Raw genomic sequence first — 15,009 nt, forward strand, 5'->3', positions numbered from 1 at the left:
ATAAAACTGCTCAACTCGCAACTGGGGGGGGTGGGTTGGGGCAGGGGGGATAAAAATAGACTATGACCAATCAACTTGACAACCTCATCCAAGCCCAAAAAAAATGTTTACGACTTTATTTAGCATTTCCTGCATCAGAGTTTAAATCAGGTTTTTTAATCAGATTTACCATTAAAAATGTAAACACTGTGCAAATCTGAATAGCGCTGCAAGAGTGGAAACTGTGCGAAACGTCATCCCTCACAATGCCAGGTTTATGTACACAAAGCAGTAATCTCCTGGAAGCACTAAGCATTCACACAATGTGTGATCTGTGAGATTTGGTGGTGTTTATATAGAAAAAGCAGGTTTCTTAAAATTTGCATGGGGCATTTTTCTAGTCACCATGCTAACATGTGCCTGCTTTAGCCTGTAGATTTAATTCTGAAACTGACTTTGCAGAGAAATTACAAACACTTCACAGCACCGAGCAAAAACTTTGAACTTCCATATCAGAATCAACAGCTGCTGTGCGGAGAGGCAGAAAATGACTTATGAGGCAGAAAACGACTTATGAGGCACAAGAATAAAAACAACAAGCTGCTGCTGGACAACCCTATCAGAGGTATGATATAAAAGAAAGAGCAGCATTAAGTGCTGGGGATTTAACAGCTCATTGCGAAAGACATGCTGAACCTCGCCAAAGGGGTGTGAAAATCCCTGAAAGCACGAACAAGAAATAATCAAATGGCGGTACTGTTGAATCCTCAATCTATCCCATAACTCATCATATACACAGATCAGCCATAACATTATGAGCAACATAACACCGATTATCTCCTCATCATGGTACCTGTTAGTGGGTGAGATATATTAGGCAGCAAGTCAACATTTTGTCCTCAAAGTTGATGTGTTAGAAGCAGAAAAAAAAGGTCAAGAGTAAGGATTTGAGCGAGTTTGATGATGAAGGGCCAAATTGTGATGGCTAGACCACTGGATCAGAGCATCTCCAAACGTGCAGCTCTTGTGGGGTGTTCCCGGTCTGCAGTGGTCAATATCTATCAAAAGTGGTCCAAGGAAGGACATGGTCATGCCCATGAACGGCCAAGGCTCACTTATGCACGTGGAGAGCGAAGGCTGGCCCGTGTGGTCTGATCCAACAGACGAGCTACTGTTGCTCAAACTGCTGAAGTAGTTTATCCGATCCATGGAGGCCCCACCTTGCAACTTACAGGACTTAAAAGGATCTGTTGCTAACATCTTGGTGCCAGATACCACAGCACACCTTCAGGGATCTAGTAGAGTCCATGCCTTGATGGGTCAGGGCAGCAAAAGGGGGGACCAATACAATATTAGGCAGGTGGTCATAATGTTATGGCTGATCGGTGTATGTCTCATTGGTGCTTTATGACATTGTGACCCATTAAGAGATTAGGATCAAGATGTGACAAACCAGCCATGTTAAAATTGATATTGTGTTAAAAATAAGCTCCATTGCACTAAATGTTTTCTTACAGTTCAGGGCACATGTTTACTTCCATGCCTTTGCCCCTTTGCCCTATACTCCGATTTATCTACAATTTAATGAAATTCAGTGGAATGTCTCAATAAATTACTGCAAACAACAAAACAATGTCAGGCAGAAAAACACAGAATTTTACCCCAAAGAGCCCAGACAGATGTTTTTCCTCCAGACATTATGGTGAAATACATCACAGTAAAGCAGCTCGTCCATTTTTCTGACAAACCAGAGAGACGACATTCCGGCCAGTTGGGAGTTCTTTTGGCTCACAAGACTGAAGTTTGCAAAATTTACAGTTCACAGCTTTCCCCTTGGCATTATACAGTAGAGACTTTCTGTAATCACTTCTGCTTTAGCTGAAAACAGTTTTCATAAATGTTACAGCTAAACCATATAAAGTTTGCTTCTCTGCAACAAGTAGCTTACATTCAGAACGAAGCAAAATCTACTAAAAAAACAAATTAAAAAAAGAACTAACATTTCTGCCATAAGCTTTTCATTTCCCTGGAAAAGGCAGTGATGCCTGACAAGCAAATACTACACCTGAGGAGATACGAAATCTACATAGATCCATTTAGAGACTGTTATAAACAAACAGCGGCAGTTCACTCGATCCGTTCAGACCGGACCCGTGTTTGGTCACTCACTGCTCCAGTAAACGTGAGTGGCAGGGTTATGCAACCTCAAAGTCTCATGAATATCAGCTTTCTTACTCTTTCAGTCCTGTTCATGCAGAGCGGTCTACACAGAACAAGAAGTGGGAACGTTTCACAACCTGGAGCTGTTCTGTGGAAGAGGAGCCAGAGATAAAATTGGACTCGTTTTGAAATTTCACACAAGTGCACAGATTTCATGAAGACTCTGAGGTGAACGGAGACGTGGTTACAGATCGGTGTGAAATGGAGTCAGTGGTTTATGACGAGTACGCAAGCTACCTTTTGCAGTTTTATCACTGTATAGCTGCAAAGGTATGAACACAGGTGAAGTCACACCAGAGAAACCCAGCACCTCCAACCAAACACAATTGAGCAACAATATACTATTATCTTGTACTTTTGTACCCAACACTTGCAACTCTCAATCATTTGAGATGGCATTTAAAAAAAGAAAAAGGAATAAATGCACTCTGATGCAAGATCGCCTGCATTATTATTGGCCATGGGCTGATGGTACAATCTTTGGATAACAGTGTAATGTTCCTTGCATGTGCTCTTCCACCTCTAACACCGCTTTCGGCCTTCAGAGCTCACGAGCGAACGTCCATTCACGTTAGCAGCACTCGCCGCATCCCGTTATTGTGGCCACATTTCGGCACGGGTCCGTTTTTTGCTCTTTGTGAGCACCAAAGCAGAAGTAGAGCTCAATGTACTCTCCTCAGCCATTTCCTCATTAACGTAACATCGTCTCACCACATTTAGCACACCCTGCCACTTTTGACATGCGAACCACACCATGCACAAAGAAGGCAATGTTTTTTCAGCATGCCTGCTTGTGTACTGGTCAGCATTTAGCCACATATGTGCAGTGTATGACTTCCATTTATGCATGTATGGGCTCTTTTCATTTAATGTCACATTTAACGTGCTGCATAAGTAGGCTAGTTAAGAACATACCTAGGTGCTGTCCAGGGTATGCTGGAATCTGATTGGCCAGGATGTTTTATTAGGGGAAAAAAAATAACAGCAGCAACTCTTCTTTGCATCAGACTCCATCACACCACCAGTCATCGATTAGTTTCCTATAACATGACGTCCTTAGGTCTCAAATCCTTCAGCAGATTGGTGACTTCATAATTACACTCGCTGACCTTTAGAGCCAAATAAAAACGTCATCCGAGTACAGGCAGTGTCTCCGTGTAGCTCTTCTCAAGCAGCTCATTAGAGTGATGTCTGTCCTTACGTCAGAGCTGTGAGCAGAGACTCTACATGCTTTACACTTGACATTTGATCTCTAGTTCGCTTGTCAAATACAGAACAGAATGAAGCTAAATGACAATTAGGCACACAAAGAACTACGATAAAAATGGCGTGTGCATTTTATTTTATCGGAAAGCGATTTAGAAACGTCTGAAAGAAGTGATACTGAAGTAGTCACCTTAGTTTACATGGAAACTTACACATGTTAACCTGAGAAACATGCTGAATAATGCAGGCTGCTTATTTTGGTAAAAGCACACAAATACCAGGGCTAAAAGAGGATGATAAAAGCCAGATAAAGGCAACCTGGGTTCGCTTTTTTTCCTTTATTGCCAGGATCAAGCTTAAAAGCTGTTTAACAGCGCTAGTAAAAATAAATAAATAAAATCAATCATCCGTTTGACAGACACTGATCTAAAACGTCTGAGACAGAACTTGAGTACGGAACCCGGGCGCTTGTGTCAAACGGTGTCTCTCGGCTCGGGTCTTCGAGCCTGAACTCGACTACCTGCTATTTTGAGACCTCCTACACGACGGGTTTATTCAAATTTCTATGTAAAAGTCTGCTGCTGAATAATACGGCAAAGAAAAAGCGGAGGTTAGTGCCACAGCTAGAATAGCGAGAATTGAAAAACCTTTTGTGTGACACATGAGCTGTGAGGCGACGATCGGGTTCACTTCCTGGAGGCGTTGCTGCGTGCTTGCTGTAACAGAACGCTCTGCTTGTCATGACATGGTGACTGGGAAGAGCACTAACACATGCCCTACATTCATGCCAGCCAGAGCTGCGTGCATGTGCGTGTGTGTGTGTGAGAGAGAGAGACCAACCTAACCTGTAACACTCTGCAAAAAGGGGAAATTCATTCAGAAGGGAAAACAGTCCTGGTAACACTTTCCACCATCTGCATGACACCATTTACATACTGAAGGTCAATTCTCCAAGACAAAAGCCCAGAGAAACCATTCTGCACTTTCATACTTCGGGGGTTTTTTTTTTTTTTTTTTTACATCGCCTCTATAGTGTTACCCAACTTGTTAATAGGGTTAACACGTCACACACACACCATATCAAAAGCAGGAATTTCCCCACGAGATCTGTAGCAGCTCGCAAACCTGTGCACACCTTTTCTTGCGCTTAAACACGAGTCGGCTCGAGTCTAGTTGCGACAACACGCTTTACAACATTTCGACCAGGAATGTGCATTTCTCCGATTCCGACTCTTCAAGTAATAGGAGGGGTGTCGAGTTATTCGGATTCCCAGAGAAGGGAGTGGCTTGAACCACGCGACAATAGATAGAACTTATCTCGCTTCCACCACAACCATCTAACGGGTAACGCGTTCTCATCGCTTGATGGCGGTGTTGCACGTGACACGAGACTGCACGTGCTAATGCAGAGCTACAGGATCGTCAGCATACTCTCCAGCATACCTTCTGTACATCTGACGGATTTATTTTTTTTGTTTGTTTTAGAGCTAACATATTTGTTGTTTATAATCAGGATGTTTTAACTTAGGCTTTTACGTTGCATCTGGTAAGTAACGCTGTCATTCGATGTCGGGGATGACTCAATAATTCACAGGGGATGAGTGAGCGAGTCCAGGGACACTTCACAGAGATGGGAGTGCCTCGATGATGTGCACACGGACGTCACTCCTCGTTTTAACACAAACAATTTTGACCTTTTTTTAGTTGTAAGGGGCGTGGCCACATAGGTTCTGCTTTAAGTCACATGAGCATAATACATATGTCTATATAAGGTCCTTCAAGCACACAAGAAACCAGTGCACTGGTGTGCAGTCATGTTGGAACAGGAGGGGGTCACCCCCAAACTGTTCCCGCAAAGTTGGGAGCATGAAATTGTCCAAAATGTCTTGTTATGAAGCTGAAGCATTAAGAGTTCCTTTCACTGGAACTAAAAGGCCGAGACCAACCCCTGGAGGCGTGTCCCAAAACTTTTGGCAATATAGTGTACGTTCAGGAGCCGCTGCGTTGTTTGTACGCGCTGTTCACGCCCGACTAGCTTTTGTACGTTTGGTAGATTAAAAAGCGACGTCCGTTAGATGACATGTCAGAGCCAAAACTTTCATTCCTCTCAGTCAGGTTTTTAAGCCGAACTGCAAAACGTTTGGTGAAGAGTGAAGGTCACTAACTGTAATAAATAAAACCAGGACTTCACATGGTTTGCTTTAATCAGCGGCAGAGTGATTACATCAAATCAACATGGCCGCCCTACACCTTCCAGAGTCTCTCCAGGATTTTGTGACTTTTTGGTCACAGACATGAACGTGTGAGCTCATCACCATCACCGCATGCATTCAGCCAAAGCCCTCTTCGCTCACGTGCGTCCCACATGAGCACAGCTATCATAAAAAAGTAATTACAAACATGTCTTCACTTGTAGGAGTTTAAAAGGACAAACTTTGCCAATTAAACTAAACTTTAAATACCGAAAAAGGCTTCAGCAAAAACGAGCATCTTCAATTCACTAAAAATCGAGGAATATCATGGAGGGACTGCCCTTCTCTTAGATCAGTTAGCATACAGATGCAGTATTTAAATCTAAAACAAACAATCAGCACACACTAATAATCATTCAGAGATAATCATTAACGTCACGGTTATCACTCACATTAACAGGCTAGCTTGTAGTCCAGCAGCTCGCTGTTGTAGCTGCACTGCGATTTCAGTCCAAAATATTGCACGAGAGTTTGAAGGTCACTATAGTAGAACAGAAACGTCAGCCGCTCAGACCTACCATTGTAGAAGCACGCTTAAAGTAGGTGTCTGTGAGCTTAAAATGAGACCGCAAATTAAAACATTTTTCCCTTCACTTTGAGTGAGGAGTGAGAAATTACATTAGTACAGCATGCACAATGGCACCGCGAACACAAGATTAGCTAATGGCATGGCAGCCATCTTGTGTGTGCTTTTAATACATCGTTTATACGCCACAACACTCGGTGCATGCTTATATATTCCTGCATGGTCCCGGATATTTTCTTCCCGTGTGTATGGCAGTTGTTTCTGCTATTTTGGTTACCGATAACGCGTCGGTGTGACCGTGACCGCAAACTTTCATCAGAGCATGAGTGAAAGGGAAGCTATGGAGCTGTGAATCCTTCTGAAGGGAAAGAATATCTGATGGAAAAAGTCCCTGTTCGTTTTTTCCCCCTCTCCACAGGCAAAAACATGTTTACTTCACTCCGTAAAAAATAAATAAAAAATAAAAAAATAAAAAAAATAAAAAAAACAAATAGCCACGATTACTGAGAATCGGTCTGTGATGAAACGAGCGCACGAAGAAAGACGAGGGCTGGAGTTTAATCACAGATAGCCGTCTCTGAGCACAATATCACTTGCTTTACCATCGGGTTAATTAATGTAGAGCTACAAATCTTTCAATGTGTGTCACTGTGACTCAGTCCTGTGTCGAGGGTGCAATCAGCGTGTACACACACACACACACACACTCTCTCTCTCTCTGTAGGCCAGTGTACAAACACACAACAGCCACATTCACAGGTGCCAAAGTACAAAAACCATGGCTCGGGCCATTTAAACCACTGAGAGAAGCATCCAGTTCCTCTTTATCCATTTCAGCTGATAACCGAACCGCAAAAAGGTCATGTCTGTGCGCTTACAAAGATAGGCTGTTCTCTTTGGTGTAACACAATATAATGTCCTCTGGCCTATTTAAACACTTTGGGGAGGAAGATGGCGATGTTGCACATAAGAATTATGGCTATAAAGGGAGAAAAATTCCTTCTGCTAATTATATAGATATATTTAAAATAAGCATACTTCCACTTTCCCGTGCTCTTACACTGATATCTACACCATACATCTCTGTCAGAGTGGAAGAATGGGACGTGGCTACACATTTCATGCAAGTCGTGTACACGCTACAACACAAAAATACCAGACACCAAGTTGGCTGCAATTGGCTGCAATTAACTAATTACCTGCTAACGAAGTCAGGAATGCTTTCAAGCCTGAACGGTAAGGACTGTAAGTCCAGTTGTTTTTATTTGTCACATATACATTATCGCATAAGGTCAGCCACGATGCATGGCCGCTGGAGCAGGGTGGGTTTAGGGGCCTTGCTCAAGGGCCCAAAGGTGGCGGCTTGGAACCCCCCAAAAAAATAACCACTTGAGCTAGCACGTAGCTGTAACTATTCTCATTATAATATCTGATACATTTCTCTGTGATGAACCTTAGCTGAGAAACTTGTTGAATTCTTGCACAGCGTAGTTGCCCTGATAAACAACACATCTGCGTTCATATCTCGCGAGTGGAGACATTCATGGCTTTATCTGATTGGCAGCACAGACACGAGGAGATAAGATCCATCAGAGAACTTTGCTGTGTTTCTCTGTTCTGAAGTCAGAAAGCATGTTAAGGTTCGATATACGATACAAAACTGGACAAAAAAGAAAAGTAAACTGCAAATAAATGTATACATAAGTCTATCTGTGATTCTGATCTCATCTTAAGCTCAGTAAGACGTGCCTACTTTGTTGTAAACGGACGGCTGGAATTGACGTCACTTATAGAAATCAAGGGTTTGAGGTACGTTGAAATTCTGAAAAAAAGAGAGAGGAGTAGAGCAGTTTCTCTTTGGCTAGAGAAAACCTTTCAACTGCAAGACTCCAAGACTTTTCAAACATTCTCTTCTCTTCAGTGAAGACCCAACATGAAGGGAAGCTCATCAAATGTTCAGAAAATCTACTTGATACAAAACAAGCAGGACTTCATGGCTGACCCTGCGCTCTGACCCCAACCTCCAAGGATGGCATATGAGAAGAAAGAATTTCACCTTGCTGTAATGTATATGTGACAAAATAAAGACTTCTTAACTTTTTACTCGCTGTGCCTGTGCAGCCTCCATCACCGAGGTGTGGAGAAAGGAGGAACAAACCCTCCAGATCATCAAGCGCAGCAAACAGACCTTGATTTTAACCTGTATTATAGATCCTACTTGTTTGTGGAAACTACCTTAAATTCTGGACAGTTCTGGACATGTAAACATGGAGCAGTAGTGCAGTACTTTCAGTTTCACGGTTAATTTTTACAGGTCCTAATAAAACAAGAAAACAGGAAAAATGGACAAGTGTAAGGATTTGAGCGAGTTTGATGAAGGGCCAAATTGTGATGGCTAGACCACTGGATCAGAGCATCTCCAAAACTGCAGCTCTTGTGGGGTGTTCCCGGTCTGCAGTGGTCAGTATCTATCAAAAGTGGTCCAAGGAAGGAACAGTGGTGAACCGGCAACAGGGTCATGGGCGGTCAAGGCTCACTGATGCACGTGGGGAGCGAAGGCTGGCCCGTGTGATCCGATCCAACAGACAAGCTACTGTTGCTCAGATTGCTGAAGTTGTTAATGCTGGTTCTCATAGGAAGGGGTCAATACACAGTGCAGGACGGGTCAGGGCTGATTTGGGAGCACCAACACAATATTAGGCAGGTGGTCATAATGTTATGCCTGATCGGTGTATAATATAATGAATATTAAAACAGAAATATTGAGGCAGAGAAGCAAAATTCAACACAGCATGATTTTGTATCGCAATATTATATCAAGGCAAATCATAAATTCATTAGCTCAACATCCTGACAAGTGAAAGCACCATTCTTGTGTTGAAAAACTGCTTAGAGGAAGACTTATGCTGATAATTTAATAATTCATTTATTTCACACAGAACATGTCTGAGGCCTGAGGAAATCATGCTTGAGCCACAAAGCCAGCAAGTCAACAGCCAAAGGTTGGATACATGCCGCAATGTTTCCTCTTATTGTTAAAATTCAGGTGAACCGATCTAAACTTCTCCGGCTAACACAATCCACCTCAGACTGTTTATTTAGTCCCATTACTAGCTTTGTACACAACTCACTCAAATGGTGTGCCCTCGAGCCAACTCACAGTGCCTCGACAGAGGGGAGACGAATGAGAGGAGTGTACCAAAACTTACGAGCAAACAGCTCACTAAGCGCGTAAACAACACGTCTGTGTGGTGGAAGGGTCAGTAACGTCAAACAAAAGAACCAGAGTGGACTTCTTGTTTTCTTGTGTACATTTTAATTCCCTTTCTCTGCAAACGTTTGGGTTCAGGTTGCTACATAAGAGTTTGGGTGTGACTACATAACAGTCGAGTGAGGTAGGTAACGCTGCAGAAAATCAGAATTGCAGTACGAACGAACGAGGGTTGCAAAACCGTCTTGGCAAACTACAAAACTCTTTTCGTTGAACTTCCTCAAATTGTACAGCAGCAAAAGCAACAGCTCGGGTTAGGTACAGACAAATCAACTGCGACGAAGCAGCAGGATGTTCAAGCACCATGGACCATAAACACACTCGAGCATCTTAGAGCAACAGCACTGGAATCCTATAACTAAGTTATTCATACAATTATACACACCGTCTCATGTAACACTCATATAACATACACTACTCTGTTTTATTACTGCTTTGGTGCAAAGAAAAATCCCCCCAAAAAACATAACTTATACAGCTACATGTATAAACACACTCTTAAATCTCTTCTAAAGATACCTGAAGTCTGCGTCAAAAAACAAACAATATTTAACCGAAACGCATCCGAGGAACAATTCAGCCTGAAATGTATGGGTCCTGCATGGAGCAACACCAAACTGTGTGCTGAGGAAGAATGTGAAGGAATTTCCTCCTACTGCTGTTGGAGTTACGAGGCATGCAAGCTGCGAGATCCCTGCCTTACTCGTTGTAAACATTAGCCCGGAAGCTTCACTGTCAAAGCTCACAGTGAACCTGTCACAACCGAATGAACGGCTTTGAAGTAAGGGGAGAATAATTAACTTCCATTTGGCTTCTTTGTCCATACACACACCAGGGTGTGACAAAAATCTAGTTTACATTTTTATTACATAATCTTTTCAACTATGACAACTTTATCAAGTCGTAAGTGGATTCAAGCAAAGTCTCCATACACACATACACACACACACAGCAATGCAAGGACACACGACTGACCTGTAGTAGCGCGACTGCAGGTAGGTGGAGCACACGGCCTTGGAGACGTGGCTGGCCGAGCCGAAGTCGATGACCTTGACGCGGTATGGCTGCCTGCGCGGATCCACCAGCATGATGTTCTCGGGTTTGAGGTCGGCATGAATCAGTCCGAGGCTCTTGAGCTTGCGGAGCGCTGTGGCCACCTGCTGCAGCACGGCGCGGATCACCTTCAGCGGCAGCGGGCTGAACTTATTCTGCTTCAGGAAGTCGTACAGGTTCTGTTCGAGCATCTCGAACACCAGGCACGTGTGGTTGCGGTGCTGGAAGCACTCGAAGGCGCGCACCAGGTTGTGCTCCTCTGCATTCTCGCTGCTCAGACGTGCCAAGATGCCCACCTCGATCTGACCCTGGCGTGCGTATGACGGATGATTCTTCAGGATCTTCACAGCCACGACCTCGCTGGTGCCGCGCTTCCAACACTTCACGACCTGGCCGAACGTTCCACGGCCCAGAAACTCTAGCACCTCATAAGTGTGCTTCATAGAGCACAGGACCTCATGCTGCACCAGCTGGTAGTCCCCGTCGTTGGCCCCGCCCCCTGTACCGGCCACATTCTGATTGGAGGGCACCGTGCTGCCCACGTTGCTTTGCAACATGGCCGGCAGCGCCGGATGTTCCTCTACGATCTGCATGGTCCTGGTGCTGCTGGCCTGCTCCTCGTCTTTTTTGCGTTCAAACCCACATCCGTCAAACGTCCCGCTGCTCTCCTTCTCCTTTTGCTTTTGCTCTTCCTCTCCCTCCTCCTCCTCCTCTCCTCCGTCTCCTACACACTTGTAGGAGGAAAGAATCCCTCTGCGCGGCTCTCCGGGAGCCACAGTCTGTAACGAATATCCCTCCTGCGCTTGTGGCTTTAAAGATGGGTGGGTGGTGATATTAGTTGGATGCGCGATGCCTAAGTTCACGCCGACCACATAGGTGCGAGGAGGCTTCTCATGGTACACACAGCTGCTGGCCTCCACTTTCCTCACGCTGATAAAGGCACTTGTCTGGGGCTGATGCGCATGCGGTGGACAGACCAAAACCTGTGAGGCCATTCCTAAAAAATAAAAAAAAAGGAGAGAGAAACAGGATGAGCTTAAAGCTAGTGATTATAATGTGGCACCAAACGCATGTCCTGTCTCGCAAAACTAACAAATATGTGAATAAATAAAGGAAATGGAATTAATAAGCATGACAAACATTTGCATCCAGAGCTATTAACCGACAGCCTTGCAGTTGGCTGATAGGGATTAGACACGCTAAGTTACACACAAGAGCTTCTTATGCTAGCACAACATATGGCACAAGTCTGGACAGGAGAACTCACACACACACCCGTGTCTCGGCAACGTGAATCTGAAGACAGCATGCAAACTATGAGAGCGATTATGAAATTCAAAGGCACGTCTGAGAATTTAAAGGGAAGCTAAAGCCGGCATGATGTTCTTGTGTTTTTATTTTTCTTTTTGAAACAAGGGCTAGGCAGGCATGAGTCGACTCGTAACAACTTCATTCTGGATGCACCTGAACGGTTTTTGAATAACTGGAAGACAAAGCCAGGTCAGTCGAACTGTGTGAACAGAGAGCTCGAGCAATACGTTAGCGGATCTTTTTCAGTAGCCTCGGCAGCTTGACTCTGCTGAAGAGCCTCCGGCTAAACGCATCGAGTTACAAGTATCTGTGTTCAACTGCTGCCAGAGACAGGTGGCCTCTCACCCATCTCAGAGTTCACAACCACCAGGGTTTAAGAGCAGGACGAGGAGGAGGAGGGGAGCAAAGTCGAGAAAGACACCTGTTGATACCGCAGCTGTTTCACGTAAACAACGGGAAATTACCAGGAGCCGCGTCAGGTCATCAAACAAAAGTGAGCTTAATGAGCTAGAATTTCACCCCCGGGGGTCAGAAAGTGTTAGTAAACAAAGCGGTTTGTTTCCACCTTTTGTTACTGGGTTCGGTCTTCTGTAAGCACGGCAGCGACGTTTCCCGTTCAGACAAGCACTGCTGTTGACATAAGGTTAATGCGACGCTGCCTTTTAAATCCTGAATTTGTCTCGTTTTCAGATCAAGCTTGATGAGCACTGTTCACTAAAATAAAAAGCAAAACACAATCAGGCGCATATTTACAGCTTTCCTTCATTAAAAACAAAACATCAGTGTGTAGAAATGCATCCTTTCATAATGATCCGAATTCCCATTTACATCAAACTGGACATTAACTGGACCAAACTGGACACTGTGTATATATATGGCCCAGGTGTAGATTCTACCACATCTAGGATGATTTCACATACACAGTGTTTATTCTGTGAGCGATCACACACAGGTGTGGACCAAAAACACCACCGGAGAGCGGCGTGAGAGCGGTCTGATTGGAATCGACCGAACTGCAGGAAGTGAAGCAAACAGGAGTGTTTTAGATCTCTCTTTTTTGTTAGGGTTGATAAGCTGATTAACTGTGCCACGAGATGCAAAAACAAGCCAAAAAGACATCGTGGAAAGGAGGTGTGCTGTGGACACATGGTTCAAAAAACAAAAGCGAGAGATTATTTAAAACTAGACATGAACACGTTAAACTAGTTATATTTGTCTAAAGCGATAACAAATTGTATTTCTGACCAACAAACAAGTCGTTTTTTGTTTGTTTCTTAATACATTACATTAATTTACATTAATTGCAGTGTTCAACCCAAGTGTATGGCAGAGTCTTAACCAAATAATTAACACTCAAAAACCATGTCACGGAGAGTGCAATTTTCCCGGTTGGAGATCAGAAATCGGATAATTCACTACAAATTACTGTTTTTCAGAGTTTTAGCTCAGGTCTAAAACCACAGCAGGAAGGGGGGGGGGGACAAACAAACTAGTGCAACTTAGAAATCTCAACATAATGCAACAGGTTAGTGTCTCGCGAATAAAAACACATCACACAGTCTGCTGTAAAAAAAAAAGAAAAGAAAAAAGAAAAAAAAGGAGGGAATATAGATGCATTGAGAATCAAAATCCTCATATCTGGAGAATATGCGTAAGGAAATAAAAATGAAAATAACAGTCGGTAGGTGAAGAAAAACTGGGCACGAGCTCGTGCGGAAAAAGGCAGCGCGAGCTCGCGCTCAGAAGAACGACCGACTCCTGAGAACGGCGCGTGCTTAAGAAAACGACGCGTTTTTCCAGCAAATGAAATATTTCCTTTTTTTATTTATATTTTGAAGAAATAATAAAATTAGATTATAAACAAATCACTCTTTTCTAGAAAGAAATGATAAGACTTGCTATTTTCTAACCAGCCGACACCTTTTTTTTATCGCTCACGCGCGAGAAGTTGCTAGAAAATCCAAACACAGTAGAATGAATACTTAGTGCGAAAAAAAAATAGAAGTAAAAAAAATCATTTCGAAGCCAAGTTAACTCTACTAAGTTACTTAGTTAACGAGTCTTGACTAAAAAACATGTTATCGTGGATAATTTTATTTTGCACAAACCTATTCAAAGTTTGCAAATAAAAGTTAAAAAAAGCAAGAAAGATATTAAAATAAACTTCGCTTAAGTGTTTTTGTGTGTATCCCCATGGCGAGATAACTTAACTCCCCCCACCACCACCAAGCACGCGCCACCAACTGTTGACTAGCCCAAACTACTGCTAAACTATTAAACTAGCCGACTTAACCAGGTCAATATTCCACCTGAAATTTCTTTCTCGACGTACCTTCACAGCCAGAGACTGTAATGGGACAACAGGGACATGTTCGGGCTTTAATCTTCAACCCTCAGCAGCTTCTAAACACTCGCTATAAGCTGCCATCTTGTCCTCCTGCTGCTGCTGCTGCTGTTGTTGGACAACGAGGGAGAAAACACCGTCATCTCCCTCATGTTGAACTGCTCACAACTCGCGCGTTAAGCCATGCACTCAAAGCGGAATAAGTCCACGGTGGAATTAAGGATCTCCTTGGCAACAAGAGTGAGTTTTGCTCCTCATTTCGAGAGGGAGAAACCCTCTAAAAACAAAAAAAATCCCTTCGCCGAGACCCTTCCTGCTTCCTGCCTCGCTCGCTTTGCTTTTAGCCCTGCTGCAACTTAGCGAGGCGCGAGCTGCTCCAGAATCAGCTCCTTCCTCGTCACTCTCACGTCATCGCTGGAGGCGGAAGTAACTTCTTCTTAATAAATCCGCTTCCCGTTATTTTCGCTCTTTCTTTTCGCTTTCTTTCTATTCAAGCTGGAACGTTTCAGACTAGCCTTGAAGAAATGTTCGGGAATTCTGAAACGTACTAGCATTTTGCGAAAATGGTCAAATCCACGATTTTGCAGTTATTTTTTGTAGTCCCTTTTTTAAACACAACAAATCCCACATGGCACCGCTGATTGTTTGGTCCAATCAGAGACCGAGTTTACATCCGGGTTATCCATTCTGTCTGTGTGTGCGTGTAACCCGTTCGAGGAAACTTCTGGTTATTAATGATCTCATTTATTGTCACGTTGCAATATTTGTACGTATTATTAAAAGGAGATCTCTGTGGCCGTCGTTAAAGATGCGTTAATTAAGTGAAGATTAACTGCAAACTATCATG

The 15,009-nt window shown here is 43.5% G+C and overlaps 1 protein-coding gene across 2 annotated transcripts in view; it reads right to left on the bottom strand.

The window, feature by feature from the left end:
- The window catches only part of hipk3a (homeodomain interacting protein kinase 3a), a 44,039-nt gene extending 29,502 nt beyond the window's left edge, over positions 1–14,537 (bottom strand). For both annotated transcript variants that reach the window (XM_058396732.1, XM_058396731.1), the window contains exons 1-2: positions 14,151–14,537; positions 10,430–11,504 (exon numbers count right to left, since the gene is read on the bottom strand). In XM_058396732.1, the coding sequence (XP_058252715.1) occupies positions 10,430–11,502 (1,073 nt within the window). In that variant the 5' untranslated portion in view covers positions 11,503–11,504; positions 14,151–14,537. The remainder of the gene's footprint in view (positions 1–10,429; positions 11,505–14,150) is intronic.
- Positions 14,538–15,009: the final 472 nt, after the last annotated feature.

The sequence above is a fragment of the Hemibagrus wyckioides genome, linkage group LG08 (genome assembly GCF_019097595.1).
Source record: "Hemibagrus wyckioides isolate EC202008001 linkage group LG08, SWU_Hwy_1.0, whole genome shotgun sequence".
NCBI classification, from domain to species: Eukaryota; Metazoa; Chordata; class Actinopteri; order Siluriformes; family Bagridae; genus Hemibagrus; species Hemibagrus wyckioides.